Here is a 23,847-nt window from a genome sequence, read left to right as displayed (position 1 = left end):
CGTTCCATTCTCAATTTCAGAGCTAAAAGTCACAATTCTCCAACAAAAAAACTTCAAAAACAGACTCCAATGAGAAACCTCAGAATTGGAAGTAATTTGCAAACTGGACACCATTAATTTAGGCTTGAATAAAGACTGGGAGTGGATGGGTCATTACACAAAGTAAAAGCTATTTCCCAGTGCTAATTTTTCCCCTCTACTGTTACACACACCTTCTTGTCAACTGTTTGAAATGGACCATCCTGAATATCACTACAAAAGGTTTTTTTCTCCTGCCCACCTTAATTAATTGGTCTCATTACAGTTGGTATGGCAATACCCACTTTTTCATATTCTCTGTGTATATATATCTTCCTATTGTATTTTCCACTGCATGCATCTGATGAAGTGGGTTTTAGCCCACGAAAGCTTATGCCCAAATAAATTTGTTTGTCTCTAAGGTGCCACAAGTACTCCTCATTTTTGTTGTTGTTGTTGTTGTTAATTATTGATTTGGGCTGGAGTTGAATTACTAACCTAGACATGAAAGACTCCATATTAATCCCCCAAGCTATCGAGTTCCCTCTCTTCATTCATTATAACCCCAGCATTTTGCATATTGCAAGTAGAGCTTCCCACAGTTCAATACATTTGAAAGATTCTAAGTCAGATGCTCACTAATTGTGGTTTTCTGTATGCAACCCATAATGTAATTGGAAATCTACTTAATGTGATAGTTACTATTAAAGTCAGGATACTTGATCACTTCACACTTGTTATATAATTGTTACAATTGTAAACTATGCATGCAATACCCTTTAAAAACTCCTATTTAATTAATTTAATTAAAGTTTAATTTGAATTTGTAACAGTTTCCAGGCCCTGAAGCAAAATCTACAATTTAAATTTGCAAATACTCTAAAATAAAAAGGTTTTGGTTTTTAGTTATTTGACATTGGGGAAAAATATACTTAAATTATATATGAGAGCTTGATCGTGCTTTTCACACTATTTAGGAAATAAAAAAATTAAGCAAGCAAAGATTCTGTTCACAGCAATTATTTCAGCAACAATACTGAATGTTAGAATATATTAGTTCTGTGTTCAAGCAAGGGCTAGAGAGGAAACATTATCTGATGGTTCTATACACGAGTGGGGAATCAGGAGTTTGGGGTCCTTTTTTCTGGCTCTGTCACCAACTTGCTTTTGGTGATACACTTACCTGCTCTTTCCTCAGTATCCATAAAATGGATTAATTAATATTGGTAATACGCTTTGAGATCCTTCATGTTTTTAGTGGGAGCTGATGGGTGCTGAGTATTTATGAAAATCTGGCTGTTTCACTTAGGTGCCTAAAAAGGAGCTGAGCTCTTTTGAAAATCTGGCCCAAAATTGAGTTTAGATTCTATTTAGCTTGAACAAAGTAGTATACAATATTACAAGATGCTAGGTATGTGAATCAAACTATATAGAAAAAGCTATGTGATGTTAAATTGCACTATTTGAGAAACAGCGTGTGATCATATAATTCTTGATTATATTGCACAACAAAGTTAAAAATGCTATCATCACCATATTGGAAAGCTCTATTCCACACAGTTTATGAGATCTGAATAAGAGAGGCCCTCTTTTACAAATCTTAAGAGTTGCACAATTTTTTTCTTACAAGATATGATGAATTGTGTATCTAAAATATGCACCCTGTAAATAAAGCTTTTTACAAAATTGAAAAAAAAATATGTAAAAGGGGTATAAAATTAATTAAAGTGCAAGGTTCATGTCACTTCAGGTAGAAAACTCCTTGCAGTGTGCATAGAAAGTTTTTCATGTCAGACAACATGGAAAACACATTCCTTGAAGCAAGGGATCATTTGGAAATGAGTAATGGTTTCTGTGAATGTATTTTCATCTCCTCTCGCCAGAGGCTAAGAGTGTCCTCATATATTGAACTAGGACAGTGGTCCCCAAACTTTTCCTCTCATGCCTCCGCTTACCAGAAATAAAATGTGCCTGTGTCCCCTGGGCTGGAAGTGAGGTCGAGAGGCTGAGAGCGGCCAGGAGCAGGGCCACAGCTGGGGCCAGGAGCAGGGCCTTTGCCACAGCTGCAGCTGGGGACTGAGCCGGAATTGAGGGGGAGCAGCACAAGGATGGGTGGTGCTCCCTCCCTGCCCCCTGGTGGGGGCTGTCCCGGGCCCCGCCGGGCCCCCTGAACATTCCTGTGCCTCCCCCTGCGGACACACCCCACAGTTTGGGGACCACTGAACTAGGAATTTTTACATGGTGATATGTTGCTCATATTGTAACACTGCAAGGAACAGTGGTTTTTTGAATTTTATTGTATTTAATTTCCTCTGTTTTTTAACCAGTGAAAATATGATTTTGTCTTCACAGACTTGCCTTGTTATAGTTTCTTTTACATTTTGGAATTATAAGGCAGTTTTGTTTGGTTAGCATTAACATGATTTGTTTTTTACACCACAAAATGTTCTTTATTTATTTATTGATATAATTTAATTTAGTTTTGTTATTGCATCATGCCAAAATACTTCTAACTGTTCTACGATCTTATTATTTATACATTGCAGTGTTCTTCCCCCACTGAGTTGCATTTCCATTTCAATTTGACATTGTGTAGTTTTCCCTGTAGACTTCCATGAACATGGCAATGAGAACATCCTGACTGTGATAAGTTCCTTTCAAGTGAGCAATTAATTGTGAACAAAAAAAAGCAATGAAAAATAGTTGCTATGTAAGCTTAGCAACTAGTTAAATATCTCTGCACCTCTTCAAAGTTTACTCTCCTTTAATTAAAAAATATGTGAAATAAAGTTCAAATTCCCTTCTCCCCCCTGCAGTATTTTCATTTAGGAGCAAATCTTTTACGGGTATTCCCCCTCATAAGTGCATGGGAAATGTATGTATGTAGCTTTCATTAATGTACTAGGAATGATCTGACACTGAACTCCTTGAATAGCCAAGGGCAGATCCTCAGCTGTTTGTAAATTGCCAAAGCTCTAGTGAAGTCAATGGAGCTGAAAAAATACACCAGCTGAGAATCAATTTCCCCCACCCCGAATATTATTTGAGCCCTATGAAATCAGTGGGCCTGATTTATAGGAAAGAATGAGAGATTTGACTGGGGAAGGATTTCACAATTGGACCTCCTGGGAGTTTTGGGTGTGCAAGGAAATTAGGATCAGGCCTATAGGTGAAATTCACCCTGTGCAGAGGTCTATGCACCACTTAAGTCTCAACTAAGCCCTATGTTGAGGCTTTTAATGGAGCATTCTACATAGACCTTGTGCTGGCACTCTTCACTTTCACCCTAACTGCATAAATCCATAAAAAAAATTTTCACCTTGCTTTTTTAAAAGCAATTATTGCAAAAAGAGATGAACAACGCTTATCCTGATCTGGCTAATTTTTTAGTCAAATATGACCTGATTGAGATATTTATCACTAGAAATCATGGTTTTGAACACTATCTTATCATCTTATTTAACAAGGAACAATGCTGGTACTGCTGTAGTAAAATTGCTTAGTGTCTAATAATGGTTCTGTTATTTTTATGTTAGAAATTAATATGAAATATTTACAGGGCCAAATTCTGCCCTCAGAAGGGAGACCGAAATACACATTTGAAGGCAGAATTTGTTTTTTTAAAAACATGTTTTATATTACTTGGGCTGTCAATTAATCGCAGCTAACTCATGCGATTAACTCAAAAAAATTAATTGCGATTAAAAAAATTAATTGCGATTAATCTCAGTTTTAATCACACTATTAAACAATAGAATACCAATTGAAATTTATTAAAAAAATTTGGATGTTTTTCTACATTTTTAAATATATTGGTTTCAGTTACAACACAATATACAAAGTTTACAGTGCTCAATTTATATAATTTTTATTACAAATATTTGCACTGTAAAAATAGCAAACAAAAGAAATAGTATTTTTCAGTTAATCTCATATAAGTACTGTAGTGCACTCTCTTATCATGTAAGTGCAAATTACAAATGTAGATTTTTTTTACATAACTGCACTCAAAAACAAAACAATGTAAAACCTTAGAGCCTACAAGTCCATTCAGTCCTACTTCTTGTTCAGCCAATCGCTAAGACAAACAAGTTTTTTTACATTTATGGGAGGTAATGCTGCCCGCTTCTTATTTATAATGTCACCTGAAAGTTAGAACAGGCATTCACCTGGCACTTTTGTAGCCGGCATTGCAAGGTATTTACATGGCAGTTATGCTAATCATTTGTATGCTTCTTCATGCTTCGGCCATCATTCCAGCGGACATGCTTCCCTGCTGTTGATGCTCATTAAAAAATAATGCATTAATTAAATTTGTGATTGAACTTCTTGGGGGAGAATTGTATGTCTCCTACTCTGTTTTACCCACATTCTGCCATATATTTCATATTATAGTTTCGTATGGTGACCCAGCACATGTTGTTTGTTTTAAGAACACTTTCACTGCAGATTTGACAAATCACAAAGAAGGTACCAATGTGAGATTTCTAAAGATAGCTATCTCACTCAACCCAAGTTTTAAGAATCTGAAGTGCCCTCCAAATTCTGAGAGGGACGACATATGGAGCATGCTTTCAGAAGTCTTAAAAGAGCAACACTCCAATGTGGAAACTACAGAACCCGAACTACCAAAAAAGAAAATTAGCCTTTCCGCTGGTGGGATTGTTATCGAGCAGAACCCGTCATCAGCATGGATGCTCACCCCCGGGTATGGTGGTTGAAGCATAAAGGGACATATGAATCTTTAGTGCATCTGGCACGTAAATATCTTGCGACGCCAGCTACAATAGTGTCATGAGAACTCCTGTTCTCACTTTCAGGTGACATAAACAAGAAGCTGGCAAATGTAAACAAACTTGTTTGTATGAGCGATTGGCTGAACAAGAAGTAGGACTGAGTGGACTTGTAGGCTCTAAAGTTTTACACTGTTTTATTTTTGAATGCAGTAATTTTTTTTACATAATTCTACACTTGTAAATTCAGCTTTCATAATAGAGATTGCACTACAGTACTTGTATGAGGTGAATTTAAAAATACTGTTTCTTTCATTTTTTTACAGTGCAACTTTAACCCACACACCTTCTGGTTATGGTGTTCTGTTCAATCTAGTAGTACTGTGGGGGGGGAGAGAGATTGATTTATTGATTGATTGATGGATTATGAGTCTGCTCTATAGCCTTAACTAACAGCCAATTGGCTTTTAGTTCATGTAGTAAAGGCTCCTGCACGAAGCTCCAGAGGTCCCAGGTTCAATCCCACTGACAACCAGGGTCTGTCGGCGTTACACAAATATTTGTAATAAAAATAAATATAAAGTGAGCACTGTACACTTTGTATTCTGTGTTGTAATTGAAATCGATATATTTGAAAATGTAGAAATTACCCCCAAACTATTTAAATACATGATATTTTATTATTATTATTTAACAGCATGATTATTCACATGTTTAATTGTGCGATTAATCTTGATCCATTTTTTTAATCACTTGACAGCCCTATATATTACATAAAAACATAAGAATTGTGGTAACAAATCAGATGATTGTCCATTTAGTCTTGTATCCTGTCTCCATCTGTGGCTACTATTAGATGCTTAGGAAGAAGCCTATTTTATAATAATAGAACTATAGGAGGAGTTTCTTCCTAACTCCTAGGTGCTGCTGGGTTTTGTCTTATAGTCTAAATCATGAAGTTATATTCTTTAGCAATTTTTATTCTAATTTCAGACATTCATTTTATCCATGTATTGTAATCTTCTAATCCTTTTCAAAATCCTTTTATGGTCTTTTTTCCGTATTAATTTGTGGTGGTGAATTCTCCAATTTAATTATGAGTTAAATCGGTAATATTCTGGACTACATTACTTTGTGGTGCAAGTGAAGTTATTTCCTTTACCCACTCCTATATGTTAGTTAGGACTGAGTTAAAAGCAGCTGTTCCTTTTGTGGTCTCCAAAATTAGATGTTCCAAGAGGCAGTCATTTGAGTTGTCATTATTCATGTGTTTTATACTTTGATTATGATAAAGTTTTTGTTCAAAGTTTTGATTTCTGTTCTTGTGATAAGTTTTCAACTTATAGGGCGCGATTCTGGGAATTTCAACAAAGTCAGTGGGAGTTATTCACATAGAGTTCTTGCAGGATCAAACCTGGTGTCTCCTTTTTATCCTTTTCATCAGAATAATTTATTTTTAGCAATACGCAGACCTCAGAAATTGGCTTCAGTTTTTGTTGTGTACTGGACTGGCTAAGAAGAGATGCAAATGAAAAGTGGCAAAACCATCAACAAGATCAATGAATGCTTTGGAAATTGTTGTTACTAACTGCCACCATTTAACCTTCCTTGGTATACTTTCTTAACAAGGAAAATAGGCTGGTGGCTAAAAAGGTAGATTAAGGTTGACATAAAATTGAGATACAGATCATTAGTTGATCTTTTAATTTAGTAGTTTGATCAATATATTGAATGACATTCAATAATAATGACTAAAAAAAAAAGATTGTACCTAAATCCTGTCAAGAGTGATGTGTTGCCTCTCAATTCACATTATAACCTGAATGAAGTGAGCTCCCTAGATTTGCATTGTAGTGGGTTAATACTTTTATGTCAGAAGTATTCATAGGATTTTAATTTTGCATTTGCTTTCTAGTGTATTTAGTGTAGGAAACAAATAAATAACCTTCCTTGCATCAAGCAAGTAAGCAGGAGCAACCAATTCATGCTTCCACTCAGTTCCTTGTTCATACCCTGTCTCTCAGCCATCATTTTGTTCTCAGAGCTTTGTACCAGAGCTGTGTGACATTTTTGGAGCAAAATTTTTTCACCAAAAATGCTAATTCAGAGCAACTGAAATATATTGTTAATTTGAATCAGATTTGTCTAATTGTTTTGATAATGTTTTTTTTTCTTCTTCTTCAGAAAATGAAAAAATGTTTCATTCGACACTTTTAAAATGAAATGTTTCAGCTTTTTTATTTGAAATAACTTTTCATTTTGAATTGTATTTTAATTTTATTATTTTTAAAGGTAAAAATCTTAAACAAAATGCAACAGTTCATTTGACCTGAAATGAATTAGTATTGTATTTTTTTGCTTGGCTTAAAATTGGTCGTTTTGAGTTGATGCAAAACCTTTTTTATTTTTTGGTTCAGCAACCAAACCAAAAAAATTGGTTATTTTTGCACAGGTCTAGTTAGTACAGACTGTCAGAGGAGACAAACCCTTTGTGAGCTCATGGACATTTTATTTTTACTTATTTTCTTTAAAAGAAAAATAATTTTGTTTCAAAATAGTTATTTTCTGTTTGGGTCTAGGAAAACATAACACCATACCAATTTAGCTCTTGAGTTTCTGAGATCTCATAAACTAAGCAGGTTTGGACCTGCCAAAAAAACACTAAGGAAAATATCTGTGTTATAACAAGTGATGCTGGTAATTCAACTATTTCAGGATAGTACTATTTTCTTAGTCAGTACTAATCTAATGCCCCTGCATAGTGTTAAATTTCACTGGATTGCAGCAGGTGCCATTTTTCATATAAAATGTAAAGCAAAGATCCTGACCACTTGTGATCTTTAAAAATCTCATGTAACTTTTTGTAAGGGAAGGAGTGACCGCTGAATTTCACATTCTTCCATAGTCTATGTAACAATAAACTGCTTAAAAAAGATGCTTTGGCATGGTAGCTGTAAAAGAGCGGACTGAAAACTCCATTGAAATATATTGGCTCTGTCATGTGTACCTCCTCAAGGCAAAGTCATTTAGGCCGCCTTAGCGATAGATGGATAAGACGGTCTTCTCTACTTGGCCTGAACTGTCTGATAATATTGCTCTGTACTATTTAAAGGCTGTCTCCTTCCTTTCAGAGGTTGTTGCATTTCAGAGTGATGGCCAAAGTGGTCCCGATTTAATTCAACAAGGTGAAATTCAATATGAATGTAAAGTCATATATCTCAGAAGAAATTGCACAGCTAAAAGATGGGGGTTAGATGACGATATGGAGCGCACTGAGTATGAGAAAGATATAGGGCAGAGAGTAAACTATATACGAACTTCAGTATGTGATGCCTTTGCAAAAAATGCCAATGCAGTACTTGAATGTATGTAAGGGACCACATGTCAAATTAGGTAATAATGACACACTACATAGTCCAAGTGCAGTCACACCTGGAATATTGTGTTCATTTCTGATATCTACTGTTCAAAAAGACCCGAGAAAAACCTGAAGAAAATACAAAGGGAACAAAAATTATAGAAACATTAACAAATAAGGCACAAGTGGAGACCAAGGGAGCTAAATCAATATAGTCTAGAAAAGACTCAAGGAGACTACAGGATTATAAAAAGCTATATAAATGAAAGAAGAGAATTATTCATTTTCTAAAGATGATAGAACAAGCAATAGCCTGAAGCTAAGAAATAAAAAGTTTAGTTTAGTTACTAGAAGCACACACTTAATGGTATTTTAGCAGTAAAATGGACTACTAAGTAATGGTTGTAGTATATTAATACAGTGATTATAGGTTAGGAAGAGGCAGTAATGGCATATGTTAGTGATATAGGGCCTGATCCAGTACTCATTGAAGGCAATGGAAGAACTCCAGTTTACTTCATTAAGTGTTCATTAAGACCCATACTCCTGCAAAAAGCATTGTGTCAGAGTGGATAGACCACCTGTTCTTCCCCTCCCTCCCCCATTCTACTCTCTGCAACTATGTAAAGAATTTATGGCCTTGTAATTATTTTATTTATTACATCTCCTGATCTTCAGCTCTAAGACCCGAATTCAGAAAAAAAAATCCTTATTCAGAACAGTACTTAGCACATATTTCAGTCCCACACGCTTAAAATCAAACATATGCTTAAATTCTTCCCTGAATTGGGCCTAAGTTTTTCTCTGTTCTCAAGTCTCACCTTTGTTGTTCTGATTACCAGTCATGTGCACACAATACGTCAGATTTTCAAAAGTGTTCAGCATTGATCTCCCAGTGTTTTTAAATTAATACAGATACTTTTTTCTTTTTTTCAACTATTCCTTTTAACCTTGGTCATGAACAATCACCTCAAGTAATCTATAATACCATTGTAAGGTAGGGTTTTTATAGATATAATTGGGAGAAATGTTCACAATAAAATCTGAAGCCACATGAAACTCATGCCATTAGGGATTTCATTAAACACTAGCTAAGGATTCCAAATGGTTTTGAAGGTGCACCCCACTGAAGGCACATTGCAGTAATAGAGTGTAGCGTTAACAAAAGCATGGATGGCTCTTCCAGCCAAGAGAAAAAGTTTAAACCTTTTGGCCAAATATAAATGGGAAAGCCTCTGTTGGGAGCCTCTAAATATGTTTTGCTGCAGGGCTATTGTTAGCTGTTATCGATTTGTTGTTTAATGGCCAAGAAAAGAGTACTGGAGCCAATTTGTAATTGCATATTTAATATATTGTTAGACCACCTATAGAAAGAGGTAAGTGCTCCTTTTCAGAGGCTGTATATATAAATCATAATGAATCAATGACAGATACACTGCTGGTCACTGCTTCTGCTGGGATCCCCAAATAACTGAGGATAAAACAGGAAAGCTGCATTGTGAATGCGAGTAAGGGTTGGTCTACACAGGGACCCTCAAGAAAGTTAAGATGAATTAAGTAAGCCATTGTCTACATTGCTAAAAGACAGATATTAGTTATCTCAGGGTAACTAACACACAGGAGCTATCCCAAGGTAAAAACACAGTGAAGAATAGTCACTTCAGTTTTGCCATGAGGTAAACTAGGCAAGGTCAACAGCAGGTGGGGTTGTAGTGCTGAACTTGCCTAGATTACCTCACAACAAAATTAAAGTGCCTTGTCTTCACTGTATTTTTACCTTGGGATAGTTCACATACATTAGTTAAAGCTGAGGTAAAAAAATGCAGCTTTTCTAGCAGTGAAGAGAGGGCTTAAATGTGTGAAGTGAAAGCACATAAGTTTAAACATACTAACCCCCTCCGTGGACTCTCTCATTCAGAAGTCAAGTGGTCTTAATTCACTGTAGTTTAATCCTATTTGGATTTCGCTACAGCAAACTAAGGTCACTTTACTCCTGAATAGGAGCATCGATGAATGAATTTAATGTTTTAATTTATGCGCGTCGCGGTTTTAGTTAATTCATCTTAGCTTTCCTGAGTCTCTCTATATAAACAAACCCTAACAAAAGGTGGGCAAACTCCCTTTCTGAGGGAGTCATTATCACCTCCATCAATTATTCACCAACCTACCAGCATAACCTCGGACTTGAAAGTTATATTGGCATAGTTACTTTGGTTAAGGATGTGAAAAAAACACACCCAGACCAATGTAACTATGCGGACATAACCCATAGTGTAGGCAAAGCTATGTTGACACAAGAGTTCTTCCATCAACATAACTAATGTCATTCAGGACGGTGGAGTTCCTACACCAATAGAAAAATCCCTTCTGTTAGTGGAGGCTGCAGCTACATTGAAGGGTTATGCTGGCATAGGCATGCTGACATAGCTATGCCAATGTAGTCTCCATAGTGTAGACATACCTACAGTTTTCTTGGGGTTGAGTTTCATCCAGTTTACTCTAATCCAAGCCTGGATCCCTTTAAGACAGTGCATAAACTGAACATTCACATTCACTATAGCCCAGTGCTATGATTGTTCATATTAAAATATTATTTAACAAGTAATGGATTCACTTCTTTAATTCCCATGCACTGAGATTAAAATAATCTTTTAATTCTTATGTCCCCTTCTTTCACACACGCTCTTCAGTAGATTTATTATATAGCTGGGGGCTTGTTGAGTTTTTTTTTTAACTGTTCATGGATGTAATTGAAAAAGGAAATTCCTTTTGCAAGAATAAAATGCTTCCCTCTAGAAAACTAAAACAAATTAATGATTATAAAAGAACATTCGTCCCTACCAAAGGTCAATAACCTCGTCACTAGATTTTAGAGAATGGATTAGGGTTACAAATAAAGCAGAGTAGAAACCACTCTTTGTGACATTACTAAACACTGAACACTCAATAAGGCAGTAAAGTGGCAATTTCTAATGATTTGGGATTTTCATTGTTGTTTCTTTTCTTTATTTTATAGGACAGTTTTAATCAAAATAGATACCAATTAAGTAAATAATGGAAGCCCTCAATTGTGCTCACAGAGAGTTTATGGGTCTTAACATATGCAACGAGGGATAACTCTTTAGAATGGTTTTCTCTGTGGAATGAAGGGCATAAATAGAGGGATTTTGAGTGACAGAGAGTCTAGACCAAAACACCAGTCTTTGAAATAATTGTTGAACCTGGCAAGTAAGTCCATTAATGCTTTGAGGAGAAGCTCACAGTATCACCTGGCCCTGCCACTACTAGCAACTGTTTTGTGGTGTAGAGGACATAACCTTCACTAGAAAATTTAAAAAGAAGAAGGGGAAAGACAAATAAATAAATAAAAATAAACAAAATTGTGCCAGTTAGAAGAAAAGAAACATGCTCATAGTTCAATGATCATTAATCTCTGTTGTCCAATCTGTTTTTTCAGTTGGTTTTGTCAAAACTGGTGAGTGTCTGTTTAGTTCCTGCAGCTGGAATTCAGGTAGAAGGGGATCTTATTAATCTGTTTGCTAGACTGGGGGATCAGAGGGAGAAGTAATTATGCTGGGGTTTATATGTGTGAAAATGAACACCATACTCATATATAAGACTCCTCTGTGTAGTCTGTTGTACTTTTACCTGAATATTCATCAATAATTTCTTTACAAAGCCTTACCCTGCATTCCTTGTACATCAGAAACTCCCATTAGTGGGCCAAATTATCTCTTGCTATAAATGCCTGAAGCTCCATTGATTTCAGAGGAATTTGGCCCAATTTCAATGTATGTCATCATAATGCCACCCAAAAAATAGCTTTACAGAGAGGGCACTGTGTACCAAGTACCACAGATGGTTAGTTTGTGAGATCTCTTCTGGAGAGGATCCTTGTTTGGTGCCTGGATTTGTGAATATTCAGTTCTAAGGAGCCAAATAATGAACTGTCTTCTGTGTTTTAGGTGAGGGGGAGAAGGGTTAATTTTAGCACTAATGGAATTGAGTTGGATATCACTAGCTAGAGTCATGCATATTTTATGCAAGTAACTCTCTGAAGGCTTACAGAGACAATGTGGGTGAGGTAATATTTTTTATTGGACCAACTACGGTTGGTGAGAGACAAACTTTCAAGCTTACACAGAGCACTTTTTCAGGTCTGGGCAATGTACTCAGTGTCACAGCTAAACACAAGGTGGAACAAAGTGTTTAGCATAGGTAGTCAGCACATATTTCAACAGACCAATCGAGGTAACGCCTCCTGTTAACACCCCTCCAGTCATAGGGGGGAAAGAAAGGGGAGAGGCTACTGGAGGGGTGTTATTAGTGGGCTGTAGATTGTTGTAATAAACCATAAATCCGGTGTGACTACTCATCCATGATTTTTAACATCTAGCAAAGTTATGAATTTAAGCTCTGAGGCTCATCTTTTGAAAGTGTTGTGCAGGTTTCATGTGAGGATGAGTTCTGAGAAGTCAGATACAGAGTGATCACTTTCTGAAAAGTGTTTACCCAGAGGTGATATGGTGTTTTTGTCTTTTATTGTATTCCTGTTTGAGTTCATCTAGGAGTGTAGTTATTGCCTGGTTTCACCCACATAGTTCTTATTGGGGCATTTAATGCACTGGATGTACTCCACATGTTGTGACAGGCATGTGTAGGGACTTACAGATCTTGAAAGGGGTGTTGTGAGGGGTGTTGATCATTGAGGCAGTGGAGATTTGTCCGCAGGTTTTGCATTTGTTTTTCTGGCAGGAGCTGGTGCCACTTTGAGTTGCTGTGTCCTAGTCTGTGGAGAGCTTGCTTCTGATGATGAGTTTGGTGAGGTTGGGGTGTTGTTTGAAAGCCAGAAGAAGGGGTTCAGGAAAGATTTATTTCAGAATGTGGTCTACATTGAATATTGTTTGTAGTTGTTTGATGATACCCCATATGGATTCCAGTGTGGGGTGACAGGTGGCAACTAGGGATGTGTGGTCAGAGAGGCATGACGGGCTGTATCAACCCCGTCCCTGGGCCAGCAAGGGTTAACCGTTCCCTGTGGGCCCACCCCTTTATCCCTGCTGGGTACGCTGCAGCTGGAGACGGGGTATAAAAGGAAGCAGCTAATTCTGGGCTGACTGAGGAGAAGAGTGCCAGGCAGCCACCAGAGTTCCAAACAGAGGAGGCCAAACCCGCTGAATCTACTACGAGAACCCAGGTGACCAGAGAGACAGAGAGAGGTTGGTGACTGCTGCCATGAGAGGAACCACCGGAGCTGAAATCCCAGGTAGATAGCAGCCGAGGGAGCGCATTTAATGAAATAGGAATTGGAACCTGAAATTGGGACCACTTGTTCTACAGGTCGGGACCTGGTGGAGTAGGGTGGGCCTGGGTCCTCCTACTCTTTCCTGCATCCACTGCGGGGAGTGGTGACTGCCCAAGGAATTAGGAGCAATGGCCTAATATTGGGAATATTGGGTGCTGCTATCTGAAATGATAGACACTGGGCAGCACAGTCCAGCTTTACTGACTCCGGCCACTAGGCCTCACGGCCCTGCAAACAGCGATGGCTTTACTGACTCTGGCCACTAGGTATCACTTCCCTGAGGAGAAGGGCCATTTTACTGACTCTAGTCACTAGGCCTCTCAGCCATGAGGACAACGGCTGCTTTACTGATGCTGGCCGCCAAGGCCTCGCTGCCTTGCAAACAAGAGCGAGTTTCCCCTCCTTTGTCCCCCTTTGGCCTACTACTTTGACATGGAGGTTTTATTTCTGTATTGAATCAGTTTTTCACAGGATATTTGGGTGACCAGTTCCATGATGTGATCTACTTCTCTGGTGGAGTGTCCTTGTTTGGTAAAGGCGGTTTGGAATATGTTAAGGTGTATATCCCGGACTTTCTCTGTGGAGTATATTCTGTGGTATCTGAGTGCCTGGCTGTAGATGACAGATTTCTCAGTGTGTCTGGGGTAGTTACTGGATCTTTGAGGGTAGGTGTGGTGATCCGTGGGTTTCTTATATTTAATTGTTTGTAGGGTTCCATTGTTGAAGCTGATTGTGATGTCCAGGAAGTTGATGCTAGAGTGAGAGTGTTCCAGTGAGAGTTAAATGGATGGGTGGTGGTTGTTGAAGTTGTGGTTAGAAAGCTATGAGGGAGTTTAAGTCACCTGTCCAGAGGATAAAAATATCATCAATGTATCTCAGGTATACTGGTTTCATGATGCATTTGTCCAAAAATTCTCCTTCAACATGGCCAATGAAGAGGTTGGCATATTGGGGAGCCATTCTAGTACCCATATCAGTTGGTATGGTTTGGACAAAGTGTTTATTGTTGAATGTAAAATTGTTATGGTTGAGGATGAAATGGATGAGTTTGGCAGTGTGTTTGGGATGGATGTTTGAAGGCTCATCTACATGGGAATGTTACTTTGGAGTAACTTTTGGTTGCCTTACAGTACCTTATGTCCACTTTTTTTAAAATGAATTAATTGGCATCTTAGGCTGCAGTAAGTAATTCTTGGAACAGGAGTAAATTCACTCCACAGTGAGCTTATTCACTCTAGGGTTCATCTGGCTGTATTGCTTCACACATGGATCAGCCTGTCTGTGTACCTGTGTGCCCTCCACTGCTTCACAGTCATTCGACCAGATGTCACCTCTTGGTTTAAATGCTGGCACTCAGCCAGGTGCACTGCTTTTCAGTACCAGGTAGTGGTGAGTTCACACACCTGGATTCAAATACCGATTGCAACTTTGCCCCCTCACCCACCGACAGCTTCCATGTGGATCTCTGCAGAGCGCCTCAACTTGATTGTCATCTTTGAAGTACTGTGTGTCCAGTCCCATGTGGAGAAGAGTCACCAGAATGCAGACATCTACAGGGCACTGTCAGAGCACAGGAAGGTGGGGGGCACTCCCAGAGCTGTTCCCAGTGCCAAGTCAAAGCAATGGAACCCCAGAAAAAATACCTGAAGACAAGGTACAAGAACAGAACCTTTGGTAATGCTCCCACTACCTGACCATACAATGAAGAACTGGACCACATTTTTGCAAGTGACAACATCAGACACTCCAGATTGGTGGTGGATAGTTTTCCAGGAATTAAGATAGCATGTCAAACACCCAAGCCTTGACTAAAAGCACCCTTAATTCCACATGTACCAGGAGGAGATTTTTATGGGCAGCCAAGAACTGTATGACCCAGCAAATTTGAAGGTTACACAAGAACTGCATGCAAACAAACTAAGACTGCCATGGAGGAGACTTCTACAAACAGCCAACCTGAAAATATTCTAGATGGCAGCTGTACTAGTCAGTATTATTGCTGCATTACAATACAATTGTAAAATGTGATTTAAGCAATTTTTTTCCTGATAACCACTGTTCATCACCATGTTGAGTGGAGCGAGACACCTCTCTCTCTGCCCTTCACCCTCTCAAGTGTGCTTAAAACAGCATCTGTGCCAGAAACTTAAAGCTAACAAGTTTTATTTCCCTGCAGTATCAAATTCCACAAACATCAGCCACATTTGCCACCTCTAAACTTTCCTTTCCAAGCTCCTTTCTGCTCGCTCTCCCTTCTTCCCCACTGTTCCCTGTCCCCCTTTCTCCCAGCTCAAGGTATCAATACCACTGGGTTTAAAAAAATCAAATGCATTGCAGGGCAGGCATGTTTATTTTAGCAGGAGATACAAAAAGAGGAAAAGCAATAGAAAAAGTAATTTGGCTCACAGTTTTATAAATGCCCTCAGTTTTTAACTAACTTGAGAGATTTTATGAGGTAAGTTGCCCAATTCAGATTTCACAGACTTGTAAAAATATACAGATGTTTTAAGTTTCAGAGTAGCAGCCATGTTAGTCTATATCTGCAAAAAGAACAGGAGTACTTGTGGCACCTTAGAGACTAACAAATTTATTTGAGCATAAGCTTTCGTGGGCTACAGCTCACTTCATTGGATGCATACAATGGAACATATAGTAAGAAGATATATATATACATACAGAGAAGGTGGAAGTTTCCATACAAACGTTAAGAGGCTAATTAATTAAGGTGAGCTATTATCATCAGGAGAAAAAAATTTTGTAGTGATAATCAAGATGGCCCATTTAGATAGTTGACAAGAAGGTGTGAGGATACTTAACTTAGGGAAATAGATTCAATATGTGTAATGACCCAGCCGGTCCCAGTCTCTATTCAAACCCAAGTTAATGGTATCTAGTTTGCATATTAATTCAAGCTCAGCAGTTTCTCGCTGGAGTCTGGTTTTGAAGCTTTTCTGATGCAAAATTGCCACCCTTAAATCTTTTACTGAGTGGTCAGAGAGGTTCAAGTGTTTCCAACCAGGTTTTTGATTATGATTCCTGATGTCAGATTTGTGTCCATTTATTCTTTTGTGTAGAGATTGTCTGGTTTGGCCAATGTACATGGCAGAGATAGTACATGGTACATTGCTGGCACATGATGGCATATATCACATTGGTAGATGTGCAGGTGAACGAGCCCTTGATGGTGTGGCTAATGTGATTAGGTCCTATGATGGTATCACTTGAATAAATATGTGGCCAGAGTTGGCATCGGGTTTTGTTGCAAGGATAGGTTCCTGGGTTAGTGTTTTTGTTGTGTGGTTGCTGGAGGGTATTTGTTTTAGGTTGGGGGGCTGTCTGTAAGCGAGGACTGGTCTGTCTCCCAAGATCTGAGAGAGTGAGGGATTTTTCAGGATAGGTTGTAAATCTTTGATGATGCGCTGGAGAGGTTTTAGTTGGGGGCTGAAGGTGACAGCTAGTGGCGTTCTGTTCTTTTCTTTGTTGGGCCTGTCCTGTAGTAGGTGATTTCTGGGTACTCTTCTGGCTCTGTCAATCTGTTTTTTCACTTCAGCAGGTGGGTATTGTAGTTTTAAGAATGCTTGATAGAGATCTTGTAGGTGTTTGTCTCTGTCTGAAGGATTGGAGCAAATGCGGTTGTATCTTAGAGCTTGGCTGTAGACAATGGATCGTGTGGTGTGTCCTGGATGGAAGCTGGAGGCATGTAGGTAAGTATAGCCGTCAGTAGGTTTCCGGTATAGGGTGGTGTTTATGTGACCATCGCTTATTAGCACAGTAGTGTCCAGGAAATTGACCATTTGTGTGGAATGGTCTAGGCTGAGGTTGATGGTGGGATGGAAATTGTTGAAATCATGGTGAAATTCCTCAAGGGTTTCTTTTCCATGGGTCCAGATGATGAAGATGTCATCAATGTAGTGCAAGTAGAGTAAGGGCATTAGGGGATGAGAGCTAAGGAAGCATTGTTCTAAGTCAGCCATAAAAATGTTGGCATACTGTGGGGCCCTGCGGGTACCCATAGCAGTGCCACTGACTTGAAGGTATATATTGTCTCCCAATGTGAAATAGTTGTGGGTGAGGACAAAGTCACAAAGGTAAGCCACCAGGTTTGGCCTGACATTATCAGGGATACTGTTCCTGATGGCTTGTAGTCCCTCTTTGTGTGGAATGTTGGTGTAGAGGGCTTCTACATCCATAGTGACCAGGATGGTGTTTTCTGGAAGATCACTGATGGATTGTAGTTTCCTCAGGAAGTCCATTACATATACAGCTCTCTGGATTTGGCAGCCTTTCAACACTATGTCAGCCTGACTTGCTTTGAGCAGGTTTAATTGACACAATGCTGAAAATGGCTGCCAGAGCGAGAGCGACACTCAGGCTCCCAATGGTGCTAGGACTAGTACTGCTGAACTGCTGGGAACTCAAGAAAGAGATCTGGAGTCATTGTGGATGGTTCTCTGAAAACATCCACTCAATGTGCAGCGGCAGTCAAAAAAGCGAACAGAATGTTGGGAACAATTATGAAAGGAATAGATAATAAGACAGAAAATATAATATTGCCTTTATATAAGTCCATGATATGCCCACATCTTGAATACTGCATGCAGCTGTGATCACCGCATCTCAAAAAAGATATATTGGAATTGGAAAAGATACAGAAAGGGCAACAAAATTATTAGGGATATGGAACGGCTTCCTTCTAAGGAGAGATTAATAAGACTGGGACTTTTCAGCTTGGAAAAGAGATGACTAAGCAGGGGATATGATAGAGGTCTATAAAATCATGACTGGTGTGGAGAAAATAAATAAGGAAGTGTTATTTACTCATCATAACACAAGAACTAGGGGTCACCAAATGAAAACAAATATTAGGAAGTATTTCTTCACACAATTCACAGTCAACCTGTGGATGTTTTTGGCAGACAGTGTTCTGAAGGCCAAGACTATAACAGCACTCAAAAAAAGAATTAGATAAGTTCATGGAGGCTAGGTCCATGAGTGGTTATTAGCCAGGATGGGTAGGGATGCAAAACCATGCTCTGAGTGTCCCTAGCCTCTGTTTGCCAGAAACTGGGAATGGGCGACAGGGGATGGATCACTTGATGATTATCTGTTCTGTTGGTTTCCTCTGAAGCATCGGCATTGGCCACTGTCGAAAGATGGGAAACTGGGCTGGATGGACCTTTGGTCTGACCCAGTATGGCCGTTCTTATGGTCTTAATTACTTGTAAAAATTCTCAAGGGTTGAGAAGGTTTAAGGCTCCCATACTCAACTTGCCTCATTCAAGTACACCTCGAGGCCAAAAATGATTTGCATTACCTTTTGGGGAGTTTTGGGTGATTCCCTATGTCTATTTCTTTTTTCTGCAACTTCTCTCTATTGTTCTATCTGTGAAAAATTAATTAAAAATCTGTTGTACCTGAGGTATGTCAGAAATCCATTTTTGTACTAGTACACAGGAAACCAGTATCTACTGACCAGATGCAAAGTATCTATTAACCAGTATCTACTGATTATTCTGAGTGGCATGTGTTTGGCATTGCCATTATGTGACATGGCAACTGTGTAATAATCATGCAGAAAGTCCATTGATAGTATAATTCAGACATGTTGAAGAGTTAATTTCTTTTGGTTAATGCTGCAGTATATTCACGTCCTGTCACATAAGAGAAAAATGCAATATCCAGGGAGAAAAAATGTTTTTTTTAATCAGTGCCTTGGCAATTATTAGTACTTGACACTTATTTTAATTAGCCAGAAATCTTGCTGCTGTTCACAGTAATGGGACATGATACTATCCAAAATGGAATGTACTGCAATGCTTTCTCTTGCTGATTATAATGTCTGGGCAATCCAAAAGCAGGATTTTATCCAGGTGTCAATATGTTGGAATGACATTAATAAACAGAAATTAGTTGTAATAACATTTTTTATTTTCTAAGGATTTCTGTGCATCTTTATGATTACATAGAACGATTTGGAAGCTTGATCAGTTTCTTTGAGTGATTGTCCATATGCCTATTCCGTTGATGGTGCGCATGTACCGCATGAGACAGAGACTGGAGTCTTTTTGGTTAGCAATACCTGTAGGGCATGTATGTGCTCTTCAGTCCTTGTGCTCTGCTACAAGGGCATATAAGGAAGAGAGATGTCTGCCACCATTCAGTTCCTGTCACTGCCTCATGGCTTAGAGGCAGAGCCCCAGAGTCCAAGAGACTACCAGTCTTCTACATACTCTTAGCTAAGTAGTTACAGTTTTTGTGTGGAATAGATAGTAATTTAAAATTTAGTAGTTTAATAGTTCAGTGTTAGTAGTTAGTGGCCTTAAAAATCTATGACTCTTGAATCGTCTCTGTCTAGTTACATTTTATTTTTTTTTGTTGAACCTCAAGGTTCAGAAGGGAGAGAGAAAGTGGTGAATTTTCTACTTGACTGAGAAGTTTCTCATTGCCAAGATTTTACCAGTGGATTCTAGCTTTATAAACCAACTCTTGTTTTCTGTTTTCATTTGTTGTGCAAAAGTCAAGGAACACATTCCCATTCTTTGGAACTGAAGCCCTACACTTATGTTCCCTCAACAATTAAACCACATTAGCAGACCAGTTTATAAAACAATTCCTGCTAAAAGAGCATACATATGGTTTTCAAATTTAGGCAAATATGCTGCATAGTGAAAAAGTAGTGAAGGTGCATAAAAGTTAGGAAGGACTGCTGCGTGCTTTGTAAGACATGCAGGAATGCAGGAGTCAGTTGCCAGGAATAGGAGCCCTGGGTCAAAGCTGAAGTCAGATGCCAGAGCCAAGGGACAGAGCCAGAGTCAGAAGTCAGGAAGTGTAGCCTAAGGTCAGAGTTGGGTTTCCTGGAGTGAGGCAAGGCTTGGGCCAAATCAGGAGCAGGGTTTGAGCAAGGCAGGAACAAGATCGGAAACAAGCAGTCACAGGAGCTACGGCAACTGTGGATGACTGCTTTAAGCAGCTGCTGAACTGCTGCTGAGCTTAAAAACAGGTCTGCTGACTATTCCCAGCAATCAGGCAATATTGCTAACCAGGCAGCCTACTATATACCAGCTGCACTTTTTAGGTTGCTCAGAGGCTGGGTCTGCTGAAGGCCCTCAGGCCTAACAAGCAGTTCCAAAGCTCCTAAGGCTCACAGGAAAGGTGCTCCCTCCCACAGACATCCTACTGTTCAAGGAAAGGACAAGTGCTTACTGGATACAGTAATTAGAATTCTCTGAGATATGTAATCCACTGATCATGACAGAGATTGGAGTGTTTTTGGCCAGCCATCAGGCATGCATGTGCTCTTCAGTCCTCGTGGTCCATTGCAAGGGCATATAAGGGTGAGGCGTGCCCATTGACTGATTCCTCCTCACCCCAGAAATCCTAGAAGTGGACTCTGAGGTAGAGGGGATGGAAGGACAGATCATGGAAAGGGCATATGGATAACACATCTCAAAGAACTCCAGTTATTGTATACAGTAAGTAACTTTCCTTTCTCCTTGGAATGATTGCCCATATGTCCATTCCACTGATGGTGACTCTCAAGCAGCTATCCTATTAAGGAGCCATCATTCAGTTCACCTGGGTTTAAACGCTGTCCCTTGTGCAGAGGAGCAATCCCAGCTTCAGATGGACACTTGAAGTACCTCTGTCTGGGAAAGTTCCACATTCCTAGTAAATGTACAATCTGTAAGTCCTTCAGCTCCAGAGCTAGGGAGAACAGAAAGGCCCAACTACATGTGTCAAGGGTCCTTCCCCACTCTGAGCTCTAGGATACAGATGTGGGGACCTCCATGAAAGACCCCCTAAGCTTATTCTTACCAGCTTAGGTTAAACACTGCCACCACCAAAGTGTTTCACAAAGAACAGGGGAAGTGCCCGCTTGGAAACCTCTGCCCCCAAAAAATATCCCCCCAAGCACTATACCCCCTTTCCTGGGGAAGGCTTGATAAAAATCCTCACCAATTTGCATAGGTGAACACAGACCCAAACCCTTGAATCTTAAGAACAATGAAAAGCAATCAGGTTCTTAAAAGAAGAATTTTAATCAAAGAAAAAGTAAAAGAATTGCCTCTGTAAAATCAGGATGGTAAATACCTTACAGGATAATCATATTCAAAACATAGAGAATCCCTCTAGGCAAAACCTTAAGTTACAAAAAGATACAAAAACAGGAATATACATTCCATTCAGCACAACTTATTTTATCAGCCGTTTAAACAAAACAGAATCTAACGCATATCTAACTAGATTGCTTACTGACTTTTTACAGGAGTTCTGACCTGCATTCCTGCTCTGGTCCCTGCAAAAGCATCACACAGACAGAGAGAACCCTTTGTTTCCCCCCCGCCTCCAGCTTTGAAAGTATCTTGTCTCCTCATTGGTCATTTTGGTCAGGTGCCAGTGAGATTATCTTAGCTTCTTAACCCTTTACAGGTGAAAGGGTTTTTCCTCTGGCCAGGAGGGATTTAAAGGTGTTAACCCTTCCCTTTATATTTATGACAACATGTCTACTTAATAATCAAATCAATGAGACCAGCTTCTCATTGAGCTCTCTAGGCCCCCCCATACGGGGTCCTTCTGAACCCTAGAGTGTTGTTGCTTGTTCTTAGATACATGACTTTACATTTGGCTGAGTTAAAGTGCATGTTGTTCAAATGAGCTCTCTTTACCAAGTGATCCAGATCTGTTCGTATAACTGACCTGTCCCTATCTTTATTTATCAATCCACCAATTTTTGTGTCATCTGCAAATTTTACCAGCAATGATTTTATGTTTTCTTCCTGATATTAATAAAAATATCAAATAGCATTGGACCAAGAACAGATCTCTGTCCAACCAACTAAAAACACCTTCACTGGATGATGATTCCCCATTTACAATTAATTTTTGTGATGTCACTCAATCAGTTTTCAATCCATTTAATGTAGGCTGATTATTTACTTTTAATATTTGTTTATTGGAGAGAGAATTTGATGCATAATAAATATATTGCTGTAATACTGGCTGTATTTAAAGTATGGAAAATACATTTTTTCATTTACCAACATACAGTGCTTAATAAAAAATGGGAGAATCTAATATTTTTAGATTTTCAGAAAGATATTCTCATGTTCATTCTCAAAAACACCATTTTTTCTGCTAAGGATGAGTTTCCTTCCTAATGAGTCAGGAATGTTACATTCTTCCTATCACTGCTCCTTTAGACTTTTTACCATATCTCAATGTCTCACTGCCTACAGAAATAGAGGACACATGTCTCTTAGGACTTGGAAAAGACTCTCTTCAAGGTTGGTTTCTCAATGTAAGTGGTAAACAGTAACAGAAAATAGTAACAGTGGTAAATAGCTTTAAGCACTATAATACTGCATCTTTTTAATAGTTTTAATCCAGCAAGCTGCAAAATAATGGACCAAATTTTGTACTTATTTACACCAGTGCAAGTGTATTGGATCCAATATCTTTAAATGTATATTGTAATTTTTATTCTGACGGATCCCTAAACTCTTTAAAATAGGAAAGTGCTATGAGATCTCCATGGTCTCAGTTTTTATGTCTCATTCAGCACAATGTCACTTAGCACTGTATTTGATCATGAGTTCAACACCAACTCAAAAAGAACAGCCCTTTTACTGGATCATAATCTTTTCTTTATCAGCACTTGAAAATTTCCCTTGAGATTTCATCCAAGCACTGACCAGGCTGGACCATGCTTAGTTTATGAGCTCTGTGATGAACATACTGTTGGACTCTATTGTAGAAAATCTGGGGTTTCCATGTGGACATTACGGGACTGGTACAGGCATTTGCAATTCAAAGGATGAAGAATCTGATTCAACATATTTCCATTATTAATAAAACTGCCATCCTTTTTATTCTAGTGTTGGGAGAGGTAAGTCCTAGAATAATAAACACTAATAGAATAATAAACACTAGAGGAGAAAGTTGGATGTCAGAGAAGGTCTAATCCTCTCTTTTTGCTATTACTAATTATAGCAGAACAGAAAAAAGAGGTAGAGAGTACATCAATGTGTCAATGTGATGAAATTCTCTTACATGTTGTCGGTTGAGTTGTCTGCATAGTGAATTATCCGGCTATATTCCTGGGTCATTGTCACAAAAAACTTAGTTCAGAAGAGTGCCTTTCTCAGTGGCATCCTTATGTAGATTTTATCAGCGTCTTCCATATATGGTTGTTATTTACATCTGAAATATGCCATAGTATGTTGATTTCCTTTTTTTAATCTTTTGTGTAAAAGGAAACAATATACATAAAAACTGCAGTATAGGCCAAAGATTAATTTTAAGTAATTGACTGCTGTATTAAAACGTCCCTGGGTTTCTATTTTACTGATGATTCTGTTTAGAATTAAGAATTAATTCATATTTCCTCTTCTGTACCATTATAATTGATCTGGCAGTTCACCACACTTAGACCC

General features: G+C 38.7%; 1 protein-coding gene across 5 annotated transcripts in view; it reads left to right on the top strand.

Moving 5' to 3' along the window:
* Positions 1-23,847, top strand: part of PRKN (parkin RBR E3 ubiquitin protein ligase) — a 1,277,841-nt gene that overhangs the window by 202,727 nt on the left and 1,051,267 nt on the right. For 4 of the 5 annotated variants that reach the window (XM_043511264.1, XM_043511262.1, XM_043511261.1 and 1 more), the window contains exon 2: positions 11,567-11,584. The exons of the other annotated variant lie outside the window; for it this stretch is intronic. In XM_043511264.1, the coding sequence (XP_043367199.1) occupies positions 11,567-11,584 (18 nt within the window). The remainder of the gene's footprint in view (positions 1-11,566; positions 11,585-23,847) is intronic. 5 annotated transcript variants of the gene reach the window in all.

Source organism: Dermochelys coriacea, chromosome 3 (genome assembly GCF_009764565.3).
Source record: "Dermochelys coriacea isolate rDerCor1 chromosome 3, rDerCor1.pri.v4, whole genome shotgun sequence".
Taxonomy (NCBI): domain Eukaryota; kingdom Metazoa; phylum Chordata; order Testudines; family Dermochelyidae; genus Dermochelys; species Dermochelys coriacea.
Note: the sequence above shows the minus strand (reverse complement) of the source record. Positions and strands in the feature narration are given on the sequence as shown.